General features: G+C 39.6%; 1 protein-coding gene across 1 annotated transcript in view; it reads left to right on the forward strand.

Annotated features, from left to right (window-relative positions):
- Window positions 1-17,481, forward strand: part of DSG2 (desmoglein 2) — a 57,363-nt gene that overhangs the window by 26,055 nt on the left and 13,827 nt on the right. The window contains exons 3-8 of the mRNA XM_049900310.1: window positions 207-341; window positions 4,860-5,021; window positions 5,160-5,304; window positions 6,149-6,312; window positions 8,264-8,401; window positions 8,547-8,732. Of these exons, the coding sequence (XP_049756267.1) occupies window positions 207-341; window positions 4,860-5,021; window positions 5,160-5,304; window positions 6,149-6,312; window positions 8,264-8,401; window positions 8,547-8,732 (930 nt within the window). The remainder of the gene's footprint in view (window positions 1-206; window positions 342-4,859; window positions 5,022-5,159; window positions 5,305-6,148; window positions 6,313-8,263; window positions 8,402-8,546; window positions 8,733-17,481) is intronic.

Genomic DNA, 17,481 nt, shown 5'->3' on the forward strand with positions numbered 1-17,481 from the left:
TTTCAACATGAGTATACAATTTGTAATTTGCCAATTTATAAAATCACTAAGTTACTCTTTAGCCTTTTTAATTCTTTACTCAGGAGAGCATATTCTTACAGTTAAAAACAAAACCTCCCTGCTTTACTGGCTTAGAGAGACTGTTTTGAACACCTGTAGCGTTTTATGATACTTAAATTTTTTTTTCCAATATTTGATTGTTGCAGATCTTCAACACAAGAAATGAAAATAAGCTGCTTCCTAAACACACTTACTTAGTGCGGCAAAAGAGGGCCTGGATCACCGCCCCCGTGGCTCTTCGGGAAGGAGAGGATTTATCCAAGAAGAACCCAATTGCCCAGGTACATTGGAGGGGCAACATTAAAATTAGAGCTTAATTTTTAGCAGGAAGGGCCAACTTTAAGATCCTCTTTCCCATTCTGGAAGACGCAGCATCATTGGCACAGCAACAGCAAAAAAAGTATACACACACACACTCCCCTTTGAGCTTTGATTCAACAAAGAGTAAGGGACCTGGCACTGGTTTAGCAGTGGTTGAGAGCTCAGATGTTAACCAGAAGGTCGGTAATTTGAATCCACCGGCCGCTTCCTGGAAACCCTACGGGGCAGCTCTCCTCTGTGCTTTAGGATTGCTATGACTCAGAATCAACTTGATGGCAACAGGTTTGGTGTTTTGGTTTTTTGGCACTGGTTTAATTTTTGTTTAACACTGAGAGTGTTAAAATACTGACAAGAGGATATTATCATAAAAAGTAGTTTTCAAAATGAAACTGAGGCCTAATGGGTAGGGTGACAATGCTGTTGTTGTTGTCAGGTGCTTTTGAGTCAATTCGGACTTACAGGGTCCTACGTACAATAGAACGAAGCACTGTCCAATCCTGCACCATCCTCATAATTGTGGCTGTGTTTGAGCCCATTGTTGCAGCCACTTTGTCAGTCCATCTTGTTAAGAGTCTTCCTCTCTTTCACTGATCCTTTCCTTTACCAAGCATGATGTCTTTCTCCAGGGACTGGTCCTTTCTGGTAACATGTCCAAAACATGAGGCACAGTCTTGCCATCCTTGCTTCTAAAGGAGAATTCTAGCTGTACTTCTTTCAAGGCAGACTTGTTCATTCTTCTGACAGTCCACGGTATATACAATATTCTTTGCCAACACCGTAATTCAAATGCATCAGTTCTTCTTGGGTCTTCCTTATTCATTGTCCAGCTTTCACATGCATATGAGGCGATTGAAATTACCTTGGCTTAGGTCAGGCACACCTTATTTCTCAAAGTGACATCTTTGCTTTTTAACGCTTTTAAGAGGTCTTCTGCTGAAGATTTGCCCAATGCAATACCTTGTTTGATTTCCTGACTGCTGCTTCCGCGGGGTCGATTGTAGATCCAAGTAAAGTGAGATCTTTGGCAAATTCAGTATTTTCTTCTTTTATCATGATGTTGCTTATTGGTCCAGTTGTGAGGATTTGTGTTTTCTTTATGTTGAGTATAATCCATACTGAAGATTGTAGTTTTTGATCCTCCGTGGTAAGTGCTTCAAGTCCTCTTCACTTTCAGCAGGCAAGGGTGTGTCATCTGCATATCACAGATTGTTTGCTCCGTATACAGATTAAATAAGTGTGGTGCAAGGGTACGACCCTGATGTACACCTTTCTGATTTTAAATCGTGCAGTGTCCCCTTCTTCTGCTACAACAGCTGCCTCTTGGTGTATGTACAGGTTCTGCACAAGCACAATTAAGTGTTCTGAAATGCTCATTCTTCACAATGTTATCCATAATTTGTTATGATCCACAGAGTTGAATGCCGTTATATAGTCAGTAAAACACAGGTAAATGTCTTTCTGATATTCTCTGCTTTCAGCCAAGATCCATCTGACATCAGCAACGATATCCCCCATTCCACGTCCCCTTCTAAATTTGGCTTGAATTTCTGGCAGAGTAACTACACGTCCTGATTTATGCCTATTGTCCTATCTTAATAATTAATCACTCCCCTTTCACTTCCAAAGTGCCCTTTTTTGGATAAATTATATGGTAATCCTACTAAAATGTATCTCAAACCTGAACTCTTGTTTTTTCTTCTAAAGCTGTTCTCCATAAATCCTGCCCACTTCAGTAAATACCACTGTAATTCTATCCAGTATTTCAAGCTAGGAAAAGTAGCAAATACTATCAGTTTCACCCCAAAAATATATTCCAAATTTGCCCACTTTTCCCCAACCCCATATGCCATAGTCCAAGTGACTGTCACCTCTGACCTGCATTACCAAAGAGACCATCCACCCTTGTCTACCTGTTTCGCTCTTGCTACTCCCCGCCCCGCACTGTCCATTCTCCAGAAAGCAGCTCCAAAGTGTTCTTTTGAAAAGACAGATCACAGCATGTTCACCACCTTTGTAAGACCCTTTCAATAGCTTGCAAATGCAATGGAAGAAATAAACTCCTTAGACTTGGCAATCTACTTCCAAAAATCAGCTAATGAAAATACTATGGATCACAACCGTCCAACCTGCAACCAGTTGTGAGGCTAGCGCAGGGCCAGGCAGCATTTTATTGTGTTGTACGTGGGGTCACCATGAGTTAGAGTCCAACTTGACAACAGCTAACAGCAAGAATCCTGGTCTACCAGACCCTACAGGATATGTTGGCTCTGGCCTCCTCTCTGACCTTAGCTCCTCTCAGTGCCCACTTCTGCTCTGCTACATCCTGTCAACTGACCACACTTGCCAAGCTCATTCCAGCCTCCCACCCTCTGCACTTGCTGTTTCCCTCTGCCTGAAATTCTCTCCCCCCAGGTGGTCGAAGGCCCTCTCCCTCACATCATCAAGCCTCTGCTCAGTGTCCCCTCCTTCTGAAATAATTCCCTTCCCCACCTAACCCCCATTCTCTCTAGCCCCTCACTCTGTCTCAGTGTGGTTTATAATACATTCTAATACTGGGCATTATGTAGAACATTGCTTATTGTCTGTCTGTCTCAGTAGTGTGTCAGCTCCGGGAGGGCAGGGGCTTAGTCCTTGGGTTCACAGCTGCATTGTCTCTGCCCTGAGCAATCCCAGCATGCGGTGGATGCTTGATAAACATCTGTGTTAGTGAGTAAGTATTCGTATCCACACTTGAACTTCAGCTTTCCAATCTTACAAACATCACATATAAAGGGCTCTTTTAAAGTAGCAGCTATGGAATAGAAGACAGGTACCTTCTTCTTTTCAGTAACATGTTAGTTATAAAAGCTGTCTAAAATCCAGAGGGTTATATAGTAGTATGTGCACCTGTAACAAAATTGTTTCTGTTTTGTTTTTGTTAATAAGTTAGTGGTCCTTCTTACTAGTATTAATTATCTAAGCTGTTAAGAGTAAAGTTTATGTAATACTGTGAACAGTTTAGTATCTACTAGGACTTTTGACTCAACGGCCCACAACAGGACTTTAAAAATGTGTGCATGTGTGTATGTGTATTCTGTTATGTACATATATACATGTGTATATAAAAACCTACAGTCGGAACTATACAGTTTTGTTTTTTAACATAAATGGGATTATATAATATACATTATTGATACATATCCAAAACACCCAGTGCCGTCAAGTCGATTTCGACTCATAGCGACCCTATAGGACAGGGTAGAACTGCCCCTCAGAGTTTCCAAGGAGCGCCTGGCTGATTCGAACTGCCGACCCTTTGGTTAGCAGCCGTAGCACTTAACCACTATGCCACCGGGGTTACATAAAGACCTTTAATGTTCTTTATAACTACTGTAATATATATATTAATGCATATACAAATATGCATGTGTGTATGCGTGCACTTGGCAAAAAAAAAGAGAGACAGACAGACAGAAGCTCAGTGAAAAGTAGTCATGTTGCTGCTTCCGGTTCACCATTCCACTCCAGTGCAGAGAGAACCTAGAGGAGGTTGAGGCCACATCTGCTGTTCCCTTGGTTATTCTTAGCAGTAAAATCCAGCCCCAGGGCATATTGGGAAACCTGGTGGGAAATATGTGTGGCTAATCTTGAGGTTGCAAGGCAGAGAACTGGCCAGACAGTTTTGATGGTGATGGCTCCAGTAATATCTGAAAGAAGAAATTTAGTGACCAATAGGGGGCCACAGAGAAACACTTACTAATGAAGAATTAGAGTGGATAGATTTGTTTGTTGAGAATGAAGATGATAACTACAGGAGAACCAGCAGGTTAGCAGTGTTATTCAATTGCTGACATATTCCAAGCAGGGAGGGCACTTGACTGTTTTAATCCTCCTATGAGAGAATTGGAAACCCTGGTGGCGTAGTGGTTAAGTGCTACAGCTGCTACCCAAGAGGTTGGCAGTTCGAATCCACCAGGTGCTCCTTGGAAACTCTATGGGCCAGTTCTACTCTGTCCTATAGGGTCGCTATGAGTCGGAATTGACTTGATGGCTACCGGTTTGGTTTGGTTTTTAGGGGAGGATGCCTTATTCATAGTTTCTGGCAATCACATGGATTTATCAGGGTGATTTTGCCTCTTCAATTTTTACCTTATGTGCTAAATTTAAAATCTGCTGTTTCCAAGATGTGTCCCAACTATGTCTTAATTTTCACAACAACCCTAAGGGGTAAGTAATATTATTTTCCCCATTTTACAGATAAGAAAACTGAGGCAGAGGGAGGTTAAGTAACTTTCTCTGTCACATAAATGGTGAGTGGCTGAGGCAGGATTAGAATCCAGGTTCTCCAATACCAGCATCTGTGTTCTTGGGCCCTCATGCTGTATCCCCTCCCTCCTATCAGCAGCATTAGTTTCATTGAAGAATTTTCCATTAAAAATACATACGTATAAATTATACAGAATTAAACTTCAGGCATTCATCTGTTATTTTTATGTTAGATACATTCTGATATTGCAGAAGAAAGAGGCATAAAAGTTACATACAGATACACTGGAAAAGGAATTACAGAGCCACCTTTTGGTGTGTTTGTATTTAATAAAGACACTGGAGATTTGAACGTTACCAGCATTCTTGATCGAGAAGAAACGCCATTTTTTCTGGTAAGAACTATTTTGCATTTATTAGTCTGTAATTATTCTTACATAATCGTTATGATTTATTTTATTATCTTTGGATATTACGATAGTTCAATTACCTTGGCTTAAATCTAATTCTCTTTGATTATGTCATGATTTCAGCTAGTGGGTTATGCTTTGGATGTAAATGGAAACAACGTGGAAAAACCATTAGAACTACGAATTAAAGTCCTTGATATCAATGACAATGAGCCAGTGTTCACACAGGATGTCTTTGTTGGGTCTGTTGAAGAGTTGTGTGCAAGAGGTAAGATGCTATTATTTTTATGAAGGAACACCCAAGGTCATTTTATACCCATTGTGTAACTGAACATGAAATCCTGTATCTTAATGGAAGCTAAGTATTATCTACAAGACAAATAATAATAATAATAAATCTAGGTTTAGAGCTGCTTTTATGTGATAAGTTCAAAAGACTTTACATGGCCTCTTTTTTACCCTCGGTGGACTGTTGTAACAGGTAAAATCTCTGTAGCAACCATTCACAAAAGCAGACATAGGCAATACATAAATGAACTGTGCAAGGCCTGTTCCAGTAAAATTTTATTTATAAGACAGGTAGCTGGAGATATTTGGGCCACTGGCTATAGTTTGCTGACCCTTGAATTATGTTATTTTTACTGTGAGGTTCATTGACAATGTTGTTCAATGCAGTACTACATATGAAAACTCACAGGAGAGATTTCTCTTTGACCTTAATGTAAAGAATAATAACGCGCTTCTCCTGATTTGTTTATATCTTAATAAACATCAGAATCTTGTGCCTGTTCATGCTTCTTTGTTTGTATTGGCTACTAGAAATATTATGAACAAATTTGCACTCCTCCTGTAGCAAGCTTTAAGGACCTCACCCTAGGAATTTATGTACTTACCTCAGCCTTGTGCTCAAATTTTTTCCTTTTCCTATACTCCATTCATGCTGATTTCCTCATCTAGTAAATTTTTTTCTATGTATATTTTTAAACTGTATGTGATTTTAATAAGCACCTAAAATCCCTTCTGGGATAAGCTAAAATTATAAATAAAATAATAACACATGTAAATATGCTTGAAGTTGAGTTTCATCTTAAACATTTTTTTTCTAATGCCAGGTACACTCGTGATGAAAATCAATGCAACAGATGCAGATGAGCCCAATACTCTGAATTCTAAAATTTCCTATAGAATCGTATCTCAGGAGCCTGCTTCTCTCCCAGTGTTCTACCTAAATAAAGATACAGGAGAGATTTATACAAGTATTACCTTGGACCGAGAGGTAAGTGATATTGTCTGTTGCCTGTCTTTTAGACTCTACTATTCTTTCTAGTGTCTCCTCTCTAATCATTTAGTTTCTTTTCTGTTTTTTTTTTTTTTAACTTTATTCTGTATTCTTCATGCTTAGGAAAAGTTTTAAGATTGTCTCCTTCAAGGGTTGTGTTAGCCACATGTGTGTGCCTTGAGCACTTGCAATGTGACTAGTCCCACTTGATGTACTCTAAGTATAAAATACACACCAGGTGTGAGACGTACTATGAAAAAAAAGATGAAAAATATTTCCTTCATTTTTATGTTGATTACATGCAAAAATGCTGCTAGAAAATTTTGAATTACACAGGGATAGTGCTGTTCTAGGACCTCTCCAGTCAAGATTCTGTTTGCTAGAGAATCCTAAGACAATAGCACTCAGTCTGGGGTTCTGTAAGGAAACTTCAAGACAAATACATACATAAAAGAGGGGGAGTGCTCAAAACAGGAGTCCTAGTTAAAATAATAAAATATTTGTAAAAGAGAATTTTTGCTAATCCCAAATTGGGAGAAAAGTTAAGTAGATTTTATAGGAGGGTTGTAGGTGTTGTCTCAAACATTTCACTTTTTTATTCCAAACTCATAGGGGAATTTTTTTATTTAAAAAAGGAAATAGACAAGGTGTTACGTGCGTGAAAGTTTTAACACTGTATATGAGTAAAAATTGATTCAAAAAACACTGTATAGTCATCACCTACAAAGTGTCATTCAAGTGCAGTGTATTTAGGATTTGGAAAAATAATTCAACTTTGTCCAGAGCGGGGAAGGTGTGTGCCCAGCGTTCCTACTGAGATCTTTGTAATATTCAACTCTATTATTATTCCTAACGTTTTACTCTACACCTTTTCACATAAAATACTGTAAAAGTATTATTTTAAAACAGTAGTGTGATTTTAACAGCTGCTGTCTCTGAAGGATAGAAAGTTTAGCTCATAATAAAGGCTATCACCTATTGAGCATTTACCATGTGCCAGGTGTGGTTCTTAGCTACTAACCAGAGGTCAGCAGTTTGAATCCACCAGCCGATCCTCAGAAACTCTACAGGATAGTTCTACTCTGTCCTGTAGGGTCGCCATGAGTCAAAATCAACTCGACGGCAACAGGGTAGGTGTTGTCCTAAGCTCTTTACGTGGATTAACTCATTTAATCCACGTGGTACAGATCCAAGTATAACCCCATTTTATAAGGAAGGAAACTGAGGGTCAGAGGGCCACGCAGCTAGTAAGTGACAAAGCTAGAACTGGAGCCCAGGCAGCCTGGCTCCAGAGCTCTACTACCCTGCTTTTCACTGAGTAGTTCTGCCTCACATAGGCTCCCGTGTACTTGCCACTGGATGCTCAGCTCCTTCTTAAATTCCAGCACATTAAATGGAGCTGGAGTAAGGGACCATGTGGACTCCTTACTTTTGAGTAACTTTGGAGACTTCGTTCTCTAGAACACGTTTTCTAAGAATCATCTCTCTCAGGATATCTAGGCAAATTTCATCAAGTTTTCCCCTCATTGGCAAAGTTTTCTTGGAGACTAGGTTTTTCTGGCATAATTTTTAGCAGAGAATGAGAAGTGGGGTAGAAAGAACCAATCAATACCATCCTGCCATCATATCCAGTGTCAAATAAACTGCCTTTTAAATAGCGCCCCTTTGTCCAGACTATTTTAGAAGAGAAGCATCTCCTGATAATACCACCAATGACATATTTAAGAATTTGACTTATCAGTCACTCCTCTAGGCCTTTTTTGCCCTTTCATAAGAGCTCTGACTACAAATAGCATCTTCAGATGAGTAACAGCAGGTCATGAAACTGGGCTGTGAATAAATTATACTGAGGCCCAGTCCCTTGATGATAAAGTGAACTAAAATGAGAGAGACCGATTTGGAAACAATTCATTTTCACCCCAGTTGGCTATTTCTCGTTGCTTTGCAGGAACACAGCAGCTATTCTTTGACAGTAGAAGCAAGAGATGGCAACGGACAAATAACAAGTAGACCAGCAAAACAAGCTCAAGTTCAGATTAAGATTTTGGATGTCAATGACAATATACCTAGAGTGGAAAATGAAGTGGTAACTACTATTTTTATAATAAACGTTCTTATTTATTTTTGTGTTTTAGTCATAATGAAAAATATATCACTAAAGTTTGTATTGCACTTACATATATATAAAGACAGCAAATTAAAATAAAAACCATTATGTTCATGTTTTGCAGTACGAAGGGTCTGTTCAAGAAAATCAAGCCAATGTAGAAGTTATGCGCATAAAAGTGTTCGATGCAGATGAAATAGGCTCTGATAATTGGTTAGCAAATTTTACATTTGCATCCGGAAATGAAGGGGGTTATTTTCACATAGAAACTGATGCCGTAACTAATGAAGGAATTGTGACTCTTATTAAGGTAAGTACTTAGACTTCAAAATTGGTGTGGGAGAAGACGGTGCCAGGGAAGAAACTAATATTATTTGAGCCCAAACACTTGCAAGTGCTTTATATACCTTAACTGGCACCACAGTTGTCTGAGATAGGGGCCATCTTTACTTGCCCAAGTTTTATGATTAGCAAATGGTCACGCTGCAATCCATATTTGGGTTTGCCTTATTCTAAAACTCATACTCTTCCCACAGCACCAGCTTGTTCAATAAGATTCATTGAGATGATCCCTTCCATTGTAATAATGATAACCACACCAACAGAAATCATTGTCTGCTGCCCCTCATTGCTTCCTTCTTAAAGCAGGTCATCCTTAAAATGGCCCTGAAAGCCAGCCCCTAATCAGGGGACTCTAATCCAGACAGCATAATACCAGCATCACTATTACTTACCACACTTCCAGTCTTGCTCACAGCCCATTTCTGGACATTGCACATGCATCTCATGACCTCTTGTCCCTACTGCATACCCCTCCGCCGTACTACATCTTGTTTGCTCTGCATAGCCGTAAAGGCAAATCTCACTAATAACATCTAAAAACAAAAGCTGTGATAACTTGGTGAAGCTCTAACTCAGTTGTCCTCATACTTAGATGTGCCTAAGAGTCACCTACCATTGCTGTATGCCAAAAATTCCTGGCCCCCATATCAATAAGTCTGATTGGGTGGGGCTCAGAAACTTGCCTTTTCCAAAAACCACGTGTGATTATAATATAAGTAGCCCAAGCATCACGTTTTGAAATGTCGTGCTCTAACCTCTTGTGCTTAATTGAATCAAGTGAAATGAAAATTGAATAGCCTTATTAAGCATATGGAAACCCTGGTGGTATAGTGGTTAAGAACTGTGACTGCTAACCAAAAGGTCAGCAGTTCAGATCCACCAGGTGCTCCTCCAAAACCCTATGGGGCAGTTCTACTCTGTCCTATAGGGCTGCTATGAGTCGGAATCAACTCGACAGCAACAAGTTTGGTTTTTTTTTTTTTTTAATTAAGTATATTAGCCTTATACATTTGAAACTTATAACCCCCACATACTTTTTAAAAATGAAAGGTACAGGAAAGATTTTTATCTAACAGAATAATATCAGTGTATTTTAAAATGGTTTATGGTAGAATTGCCTTACCAGATTTTAAAATAAAGTGCAAAGCTTTAACTTTCAAAATACTATTTTATTATATTACAAGTAACAATGGTATAAGTATATAAAAGAATAGAAAGGAATTAACTTGAAGTCTCATGATAATAACTGTGGGCACCATTTATTGATGAGCTACTATATGCATTTAAACTACCTTTCAATAGCAGAAGAAAATTAGAATAACATTTTCTCACGTTCAAAGGGAGAATTCATTTTATGGTTATTGAAGAAATGAGTAATGTCTCACTTACCTAGTGCTGCTATAACAGAAATAGCACTAGTGGATGGCTTTAAGAAACATTTATTTTCTCACAGTTTATGAGGCTAGAAGTCAGAATTCAGAGCACCAGCTCTAGGGAAGGCCTTCTTTCTCTGTTGGCTCCGGAGTAAGGTCCCTGTCTCCTCAGCATCTGCTTCCGGGTTCCTTGGAGATCTCCATGTGTCTCAGCATCTACCTTACCCCATCTCTCTCCCTGCTCACTTGTTTAATTTCTTTTCTATCTCAAAAGAGAGTGATTCAAGATATACCTTACAGTAATCCTACCTCATTAACATAACAAAGACAACCCATTCCTAAATGGAATTATAACCACAGGCATGGAGGTTAGGATTTACAACACGTATTCTGCGGGGGACATAATTCAATCCATAACATTCTACCCTTTGGTCCCCAAAATTCATGTCCTTGCCACATGCAAAACACATTCACCCCGTCACATTGTTCCAAAAGTCTTAAATCAACTCCAAGTCCAAAATCTCATCTTCTGAATCATCTAAATCAAATATGGGTGAGACTCTAGGCATATTCCATCCTGGGACAAAATTCCTCGTCGTCCATGAACCTGTGAAATCTGGATTACAAGTTACCTGTTTCCAAAGATAATATTGGAATATCTGTGGAACAATGTCATTGTTTCACAATGGTAGAACAAGCACAAGATAGATATTTCCATTACAGATGGGACAAATTGGAGGGAAAGAAGGGATAACAGGCACCAAGCAAGTCCAAACCCAGCAGAACAAATCACACTAGCTCTCAAGACTTGAAAATAACCCTCTCTTCTCTGAGACCATCTGGACAACAGCCCCACCCTCCAGACTCTGGGTGTTGGCCATGCCCTCTGGATTCTAGATTAAGTCCCCTAGGCCCTGGGCTTCGGCTTCATCCTCCAGGCCCTCTGGGATGGCAGTTGTTCAGCCTCAGCTCTAAAACAAAAAACTCATTGCCGTTGAGTCAATTCTGACTCATATAGGACAGAGTAGAACTGTCCCATAGAGGTTCCAAGGAGCGGCTGGTGGATTCGAACTGCCGACCTTTGGTTAGCAGCCATAGCACTTAACCACTATGCAACCATAGCCCCCCCCCAGCTTTAGGCAGCCTCATTCTCCTAGACCATCTGAATGGCAACCCCACCCCCTTGGCTCTGGCAGGCCTCTTTCTTCTGCCCCTTGAGCATGGGAGCCCTACCCTCTTACCTTTGGATGGCAGCCCCATGCCCTTGGCACACCGTAACAGCAGCCCCACACACCGGAACCAGGTTGGTGAAGATCTGACTCTTTGAAACCTAGGAGGCTGTGGCTCTATCCTTTGAGAACCAGGAGACCATGTCCTACCCTTTGAAATCAAGAAGGCCCTGCTCCCTGTGCTCCTTCCAACAGTTCTGCTGATCTCTGAGCTGCTCCAGGAACGGTCCTTTACTTGGAGGACAGCAGATGTAGCTCCTTTGGCCTGTTTCTTGCCTGTAGAATTCCAAGACGCAGACAGCTTTCTTTCCTTTCTTTCTTTCGCTGTCCCCTTCACTCTAAGCTTTGGGTTTTCTGCTGTGGTTAGCTCCATCAGTCACAGGTTTAATTTCTTTAACAAAAGATTATATAGCCACTCCCTTGGTGAACGTTCTAGGACACATGTCCTTAGTTTGTACAAAAGAATTTTCCAAATCTTCGAGTTCTGTTTTCATTTTGCACAGGTTATTTTTAAGTCCATCTCTTTCCTCTTGCATTTGACTATAAGTGGTAAGGAAGAACCATGTGGCCCCTTTAAGATCTTGCTTAGAAATCCTCTCAGCCAGATATCCAAGTGCATCGCTCACAAGTTCTACCTTCCACCAAACATTTGAACGTAATTCAGACAAGTTCTTTGCCACTGCATAAAAAGCATTGCCCTTTCCACACTGTCCAGTCACATATGCATCATTTCCGTTTAAAGCCTCACCAGAAGCACATTTAACGTCCACATTTCTAGTAACATTCTGCTGCTGGAACCATATGTGTTCTCTAAGATGATAGAGACTTTCTCTATAGCTCTCTTCGCTTTCTTCTGAGCCTTAAAAAAAAAAAAAAAAAAATTTAAGCCCATAATTCTACCGAAAGTCTCTTCAAAGACATCTAGGCTTTTACTGTTAGGCACCTTAAAACTCTTCCAGCCTCCACCCATTACCCAATTCCAAAACCACTTTCACATTTTAGATATCTGCTAGAGCAGCACGCCTCTCTTCTGGTACCAAATTCTGTTTTAGTTATCTAGTGCTGCTATAACAAATACCACATGTAGGTGCTGTAACAAATTTATTTTTTCACAGTTTAGGAGGCTAGAAGTCAGAATTCAGAGTGACGGCTCTAGGGAAGGCTTTCTTTCTCTGTCAGCTCTGGAGGAAAGCCCTTGTCTCTTCAGCATCTGCTTCGTGGTTCCTTGGAGACCTCCATGTGTCTTGGCATCTATTGTACCCCACCTCTCTCTCTCTCGTTTAATACCTTAATATAAAGAGATTGACTCAAGATACACCCTACACTAATCCTGCTTCATTAACATAACAAAGACAACTCATTCCCAAACGGAATTATAACCACAGGCATAGGGGTTAGAATTTACAACACATAATTTGGGGGGACATAATTCAATCCATAACAGATAATAATACCTGAGACAAAATAGATCTATCTGCTTGTATAGAAATAAGCATAATTTTTAGTCATCAGTTATAGGTCCAACTATGATAGATACTTGAGATACGAAAGTTAGTAACACACATAAGGAGCAGCCATGTAGTGATGTGTGATAGAGATGCTAGAATGGAAGCATTCTCGGTGTACCATGGTAGCACAAAAAAGGATATAGTCATTTCTACCAGGAGTGGCATGGACAAAATATAATATCGCTAGAATTACAATGAAATCTTCAGATTGAGGAAATCGCAAATTTACTATCTCAATTACATAATGAAGTTTTACAAATATAAGGGCAATAAGTCAGATTCAATTAAAAGGAATTTGTTATTGATCCTTGCTGTCGAGTTGGTTCTGACTCGTGGTGACCCTGTGTGTGCAGAGTAGAACTGCTCCATAGGGTTTTCAAGGCCGTTACCTTTTGGAAGCATATTGCCAGGCTTGTCTTCGAAGGCACCTCTGAGTGGGTTCAAACTGCCAAGCTTTCAGCTAGTAGTCGAAACTTAATCATTTGTGCTACTCAGGGATTTCTAAAAGGAATCTAGACAACCCAATTTTTTTTTATACTTTAGATGAAGGTTTACAGAACAAACTAGTTTCTCATAAACACATACTGTCTTATGACACTGGTTAACAATACCTCAACACGTTAGCACTCTCCTTTCTCGACCTTGGGTTCCCTATTACCAGCTGTCCTGTCCCCTCCTGCCTTCTAGTCATTGCCCCTGGGCTGGTGTGCCCCTTTAGTCTCGTTTTGTTTTATGGGCCTATCTAATCTTTCGCTGAAGGGTGAACTTCAAGAGTGACTTCATGGCTGAGCTAAAAGGCTGTCCCAATGCCATACTTTTGGGGTTTCTCCATTCTCTGTCAGGCCAGTAAGTCTGGTCTTTTTTTGTGTGAGTTACGTTTTTCTCCAGCTCTGTCCAGGACCCTCTATTCTGATCCCTGTCAGAGTAGTCAGTGGTGGTAGCCGGGCACCGTCTGGTTGTACTGGACTCAGTCTGGTGGAGGCCATGGTAGATACGGTCCATTAGTCCTTTGGGGTAATCTTTCCCTTGTATCTTTAGTTTTTTTTCATTCTCCCTTGCTCCTGAAGGGGTGAGACCAGTGGAGTATCTTAGATGGCCCTCACAGGCTTTTATGATCCCAGACGCTACTCACCAAAGTAGAATGTGTAACATTTTCTTTATAAACCATGTTATGCCAGTTGAGCTAGATGTTCCCCGAGACCATGGTCCCCACAGCCCTCAGCCCAGCAATTCCATCCCTCAGGGAGTTTGGATGTATCTATAGAGCTTCCATGACCTTGCCTTCTACAAGTTAGATAACGCAATTTTTAAAAATGGGCAAACGATTTTAACAGACATGCCACCAAAGAAAATATGCAAATGCCAAACACTCATATGAAAGGAGGCTCATAAGTCATTAGGGAAAATGCAAATTAAAGCCGCAGTGGAATACTACGCCTCCTAGAATGGCTATAATCAAAAAGACTGACAACACCAAGTACTGGCAAGGATGTAGAGAAATTGGAACCCTTACACATTGTTGGTGGGAACCCTTATACATTGCTGGTGGGAATGTAAAATGGTATAGCTAGTTTGGCAGTTTTTGAAAAAGTTACACAGGATAGTTATTCTGTGACCCAACAGTTTTACTCCTAGATACCCACCAAAGAGAAATTAAAATATGTTTACACAAAGATTTTTATGTAAATGTTCATGGCAGCATTATTTATGATAGCTAAAACCTGGTAACAATCCAGATGTCAGTCAGCTGGTCAATAAATAAACAATGGAATACTACTGAGCGATAAAAAGGAATGAAATACATGCTACAACATAGACAAACCCCAAAAACATTAGCCTAAGTGAAAGAGCCAGACACATAGTCCAGCATGTTGTATGATTCCGTTTATATGACATTTCTAGCTAAGGCAAAACAACTAAGCTAGAGAGCAGATGGTGGTTCCCCGAGGCTGAGATTCAAGGGGGAATTGACTGCTAGCAGGCCTGAGGGAACTTTTTGGGGTGATAGAAGTATTCTAACACTGGACTGGGTTCATGGTTGCAAAACTGTATACATTTACTAAAAGTCCTAATGCTGTACACTTAAAATGGGTGAGTTCTATTGTATGTAAATTATACTTCAGGAAAGCTGTCAAAAAAAAGCAGAAGAACAGATATTATACAATGTGGATCATATAGTAAATCACATGAAAAATCCACACCTTACTAACAAATTAACAAATAAGTTTAAAACATTTAATGCAATTAATAATAGAAGTGACAAAATATGTTGACGGTTGTAGAAAATTGAGGTATATGGACTCATATTGCTAATGATGCTGAAAATCTTTTGATTCTCTTTGGAACATTATGGCTATTTATAACACAATGACACCATTTTTTATGATCCCGAGTACCTAGCTCATTTTATTTACATTGTCTTGGCCTTTCAGGGAGCCCTGGTGATGTGGTGGTTAAGAGCTCAGCTGCTAACCAAAAGGCCAGCAGTTCGAATCCACCAATAGCTCCTTGGAAACCCTATGGGGCAGTTCTGCTATATCCTATAGGGTCGCTATGAGTTGGAATTGACTCAATGGCAACGAGTTTGGTTTGGTTTGGCCTTTCATGGTCCTTGAAACCTAATGACATCTGGCTGGAAGATATTTCTCATACAGCATACATAATGTCATTGAAACAAACCATGTGAAGTTCAAGAACAATTTAAAAAGAAAGTAACTTTCACAGACTTTACAATCACAGTGTATTTTCCCCAGTTGTTTTCAGTTGACCTCATTCCATCACTATAGCATCCATGTAAAAGGGGGGGGGTGTGCAGGAGAAATTGTTATCTATCCAGAACTTCACAAAGAAGAAAATGAAATACACAATAAATCATCTCCCACCTCCCACCAAAAAAAGGAACAGTTTTGCTGTAATTCATTGTTGTTGTTATATGTCGTCAAGTCAGTTCCGACTCATAGCGACCCTATGCACAACAGAACAAAACACTGCCCAGTCCTGCACCATCCTCACAATCGTGATTATGCTTGAGCCCATTGTTGCAGCCACTGTGTCAGTCATCTCGTTGAGGGGCTTCCTCATTTTTGCTGACCCTCTACTTTACCAAACATGATGTCCTTCTCCAGGGACAGATCCTTCCTGATAACATGTCCAAGGTATGTGAGAGGCAGTGTCACCGTCCTCACTTCTGAGGAGCATTCTGGCTGTACTTCTTCCAAGACAGATTTATTCATCCTTCTGGCAGTCCATGTATTACATTCAGTATTCTTCACCAACACCATATAAGCCTAGTTAATGTACTTAATGTTATACAGAGGAAAGAAGCACAAATAGTGGGAGCATTTTAAAACCTGGCATACTACAAATAAAAAGCAACAGTAGCTAAATATACTTTGGGTCAGTAATTCTTTTAATAATGGCTCAACACCCAAGACAGGGACCATTCCCAAAGCCAACTCTTCAGACAGGGATTGGACTGGACAATGGGATAGAAAAAGATGTTGGTGAAGAATGAGCTTGGATCAAGTAGACACTTGAGACTATGTTGACATCTCCTATCCAGAGGGGAGTTGAGAGGGCAGAGGGGGTCAGAAGCTGGCGGAATGGACACAAAAAGAGAGAGTAGAGGGAAGGAACGGGCTGTCTCATTAGGGGGAGAGCAATTAGGAGTATATAAATATAGGAAGGTATATATAAATTCTTGTATGAGAGACTGACTTGATTTGTAAACCTTCACTTAAAGCACAATAAAAACAAATAAATAATGGCTCAACAAAGAAAAAATAATTTTTATGGAAGTAGAGCAGAATTAATTATATTTAATAATTACAAGTAACTCCAAATCCTAATACTAGAATGGCTAAGTTAATTAAGTATATCTAAACAGTAGAATACTATAGAAATGTTTGTAAAAAGAAAATGGAAAAATTGTAACATAAAATGTGTTTACGATGATAGAGCAGTTACATCAAATGTGTATTGTAAATAACTACAATTCACAAAGAACACTATTTGGAGAAATGTTAATCTTTTATACCATTAACAGCAAAGCAGATGTTAAATAGATAGATACTGTGCTAAAAGGGGTGGTAGGATTCTTGGTGTAAAGAGATTTGAAAATCCCTGGGTTTGGCAAAGTTAAAGTTTTCATTACTCCAGAAGCCCTCAGTTTTTAATATGCTAATATGCAGTGTAGTGGCTAAGTGCTACCAAAAGGTCGGCAGTTCACATCTATGGGGCGCTCCTTGGAAACTCTATAGGTCAGTTCTGTTCTCTCCCATAGGGCCGCTATGAGTCAGAATCAACTCAACAGCAATGGGTTTGGTTTTTTTTTTTTTTTTTAATATGCACTGTGAGTCTACATTAGGGGATAGGGCAGACAGTGCTACCAATAGTGCTACAGGCTTTTTCATTAGAACTCATGGAACACATGAGCTTATACTGAATATTCATAAATCAATTTTTTTAATTAGGAAAAAAAAGCTTCACATTGTTAAAAGAAAGATATTTTTAAAAGATTTTGACCTTTTAAAAAAGAAATTGGAATGCTTGCTAAACATCCTTAACCTTTATGATTATTCCAAATGGCAAAAGCTTTTGTTTTAATA

Source organism: Elephas maximus, chromosome 11 (genome assembly GCF_024166365.1).
Source record: "Elephas maximus indicus isolate mEleMax1 chromosome 11, mEleMax1 primary haplotype, whole genome shotgun sequence".
Classification (NCBI taxonomy): domain Eukaryota; kingdom Metazoa; phylum Chordata; class Mammalia; order Proboscidea; family Elephantidae; genus Elephas; species Elephas maximus.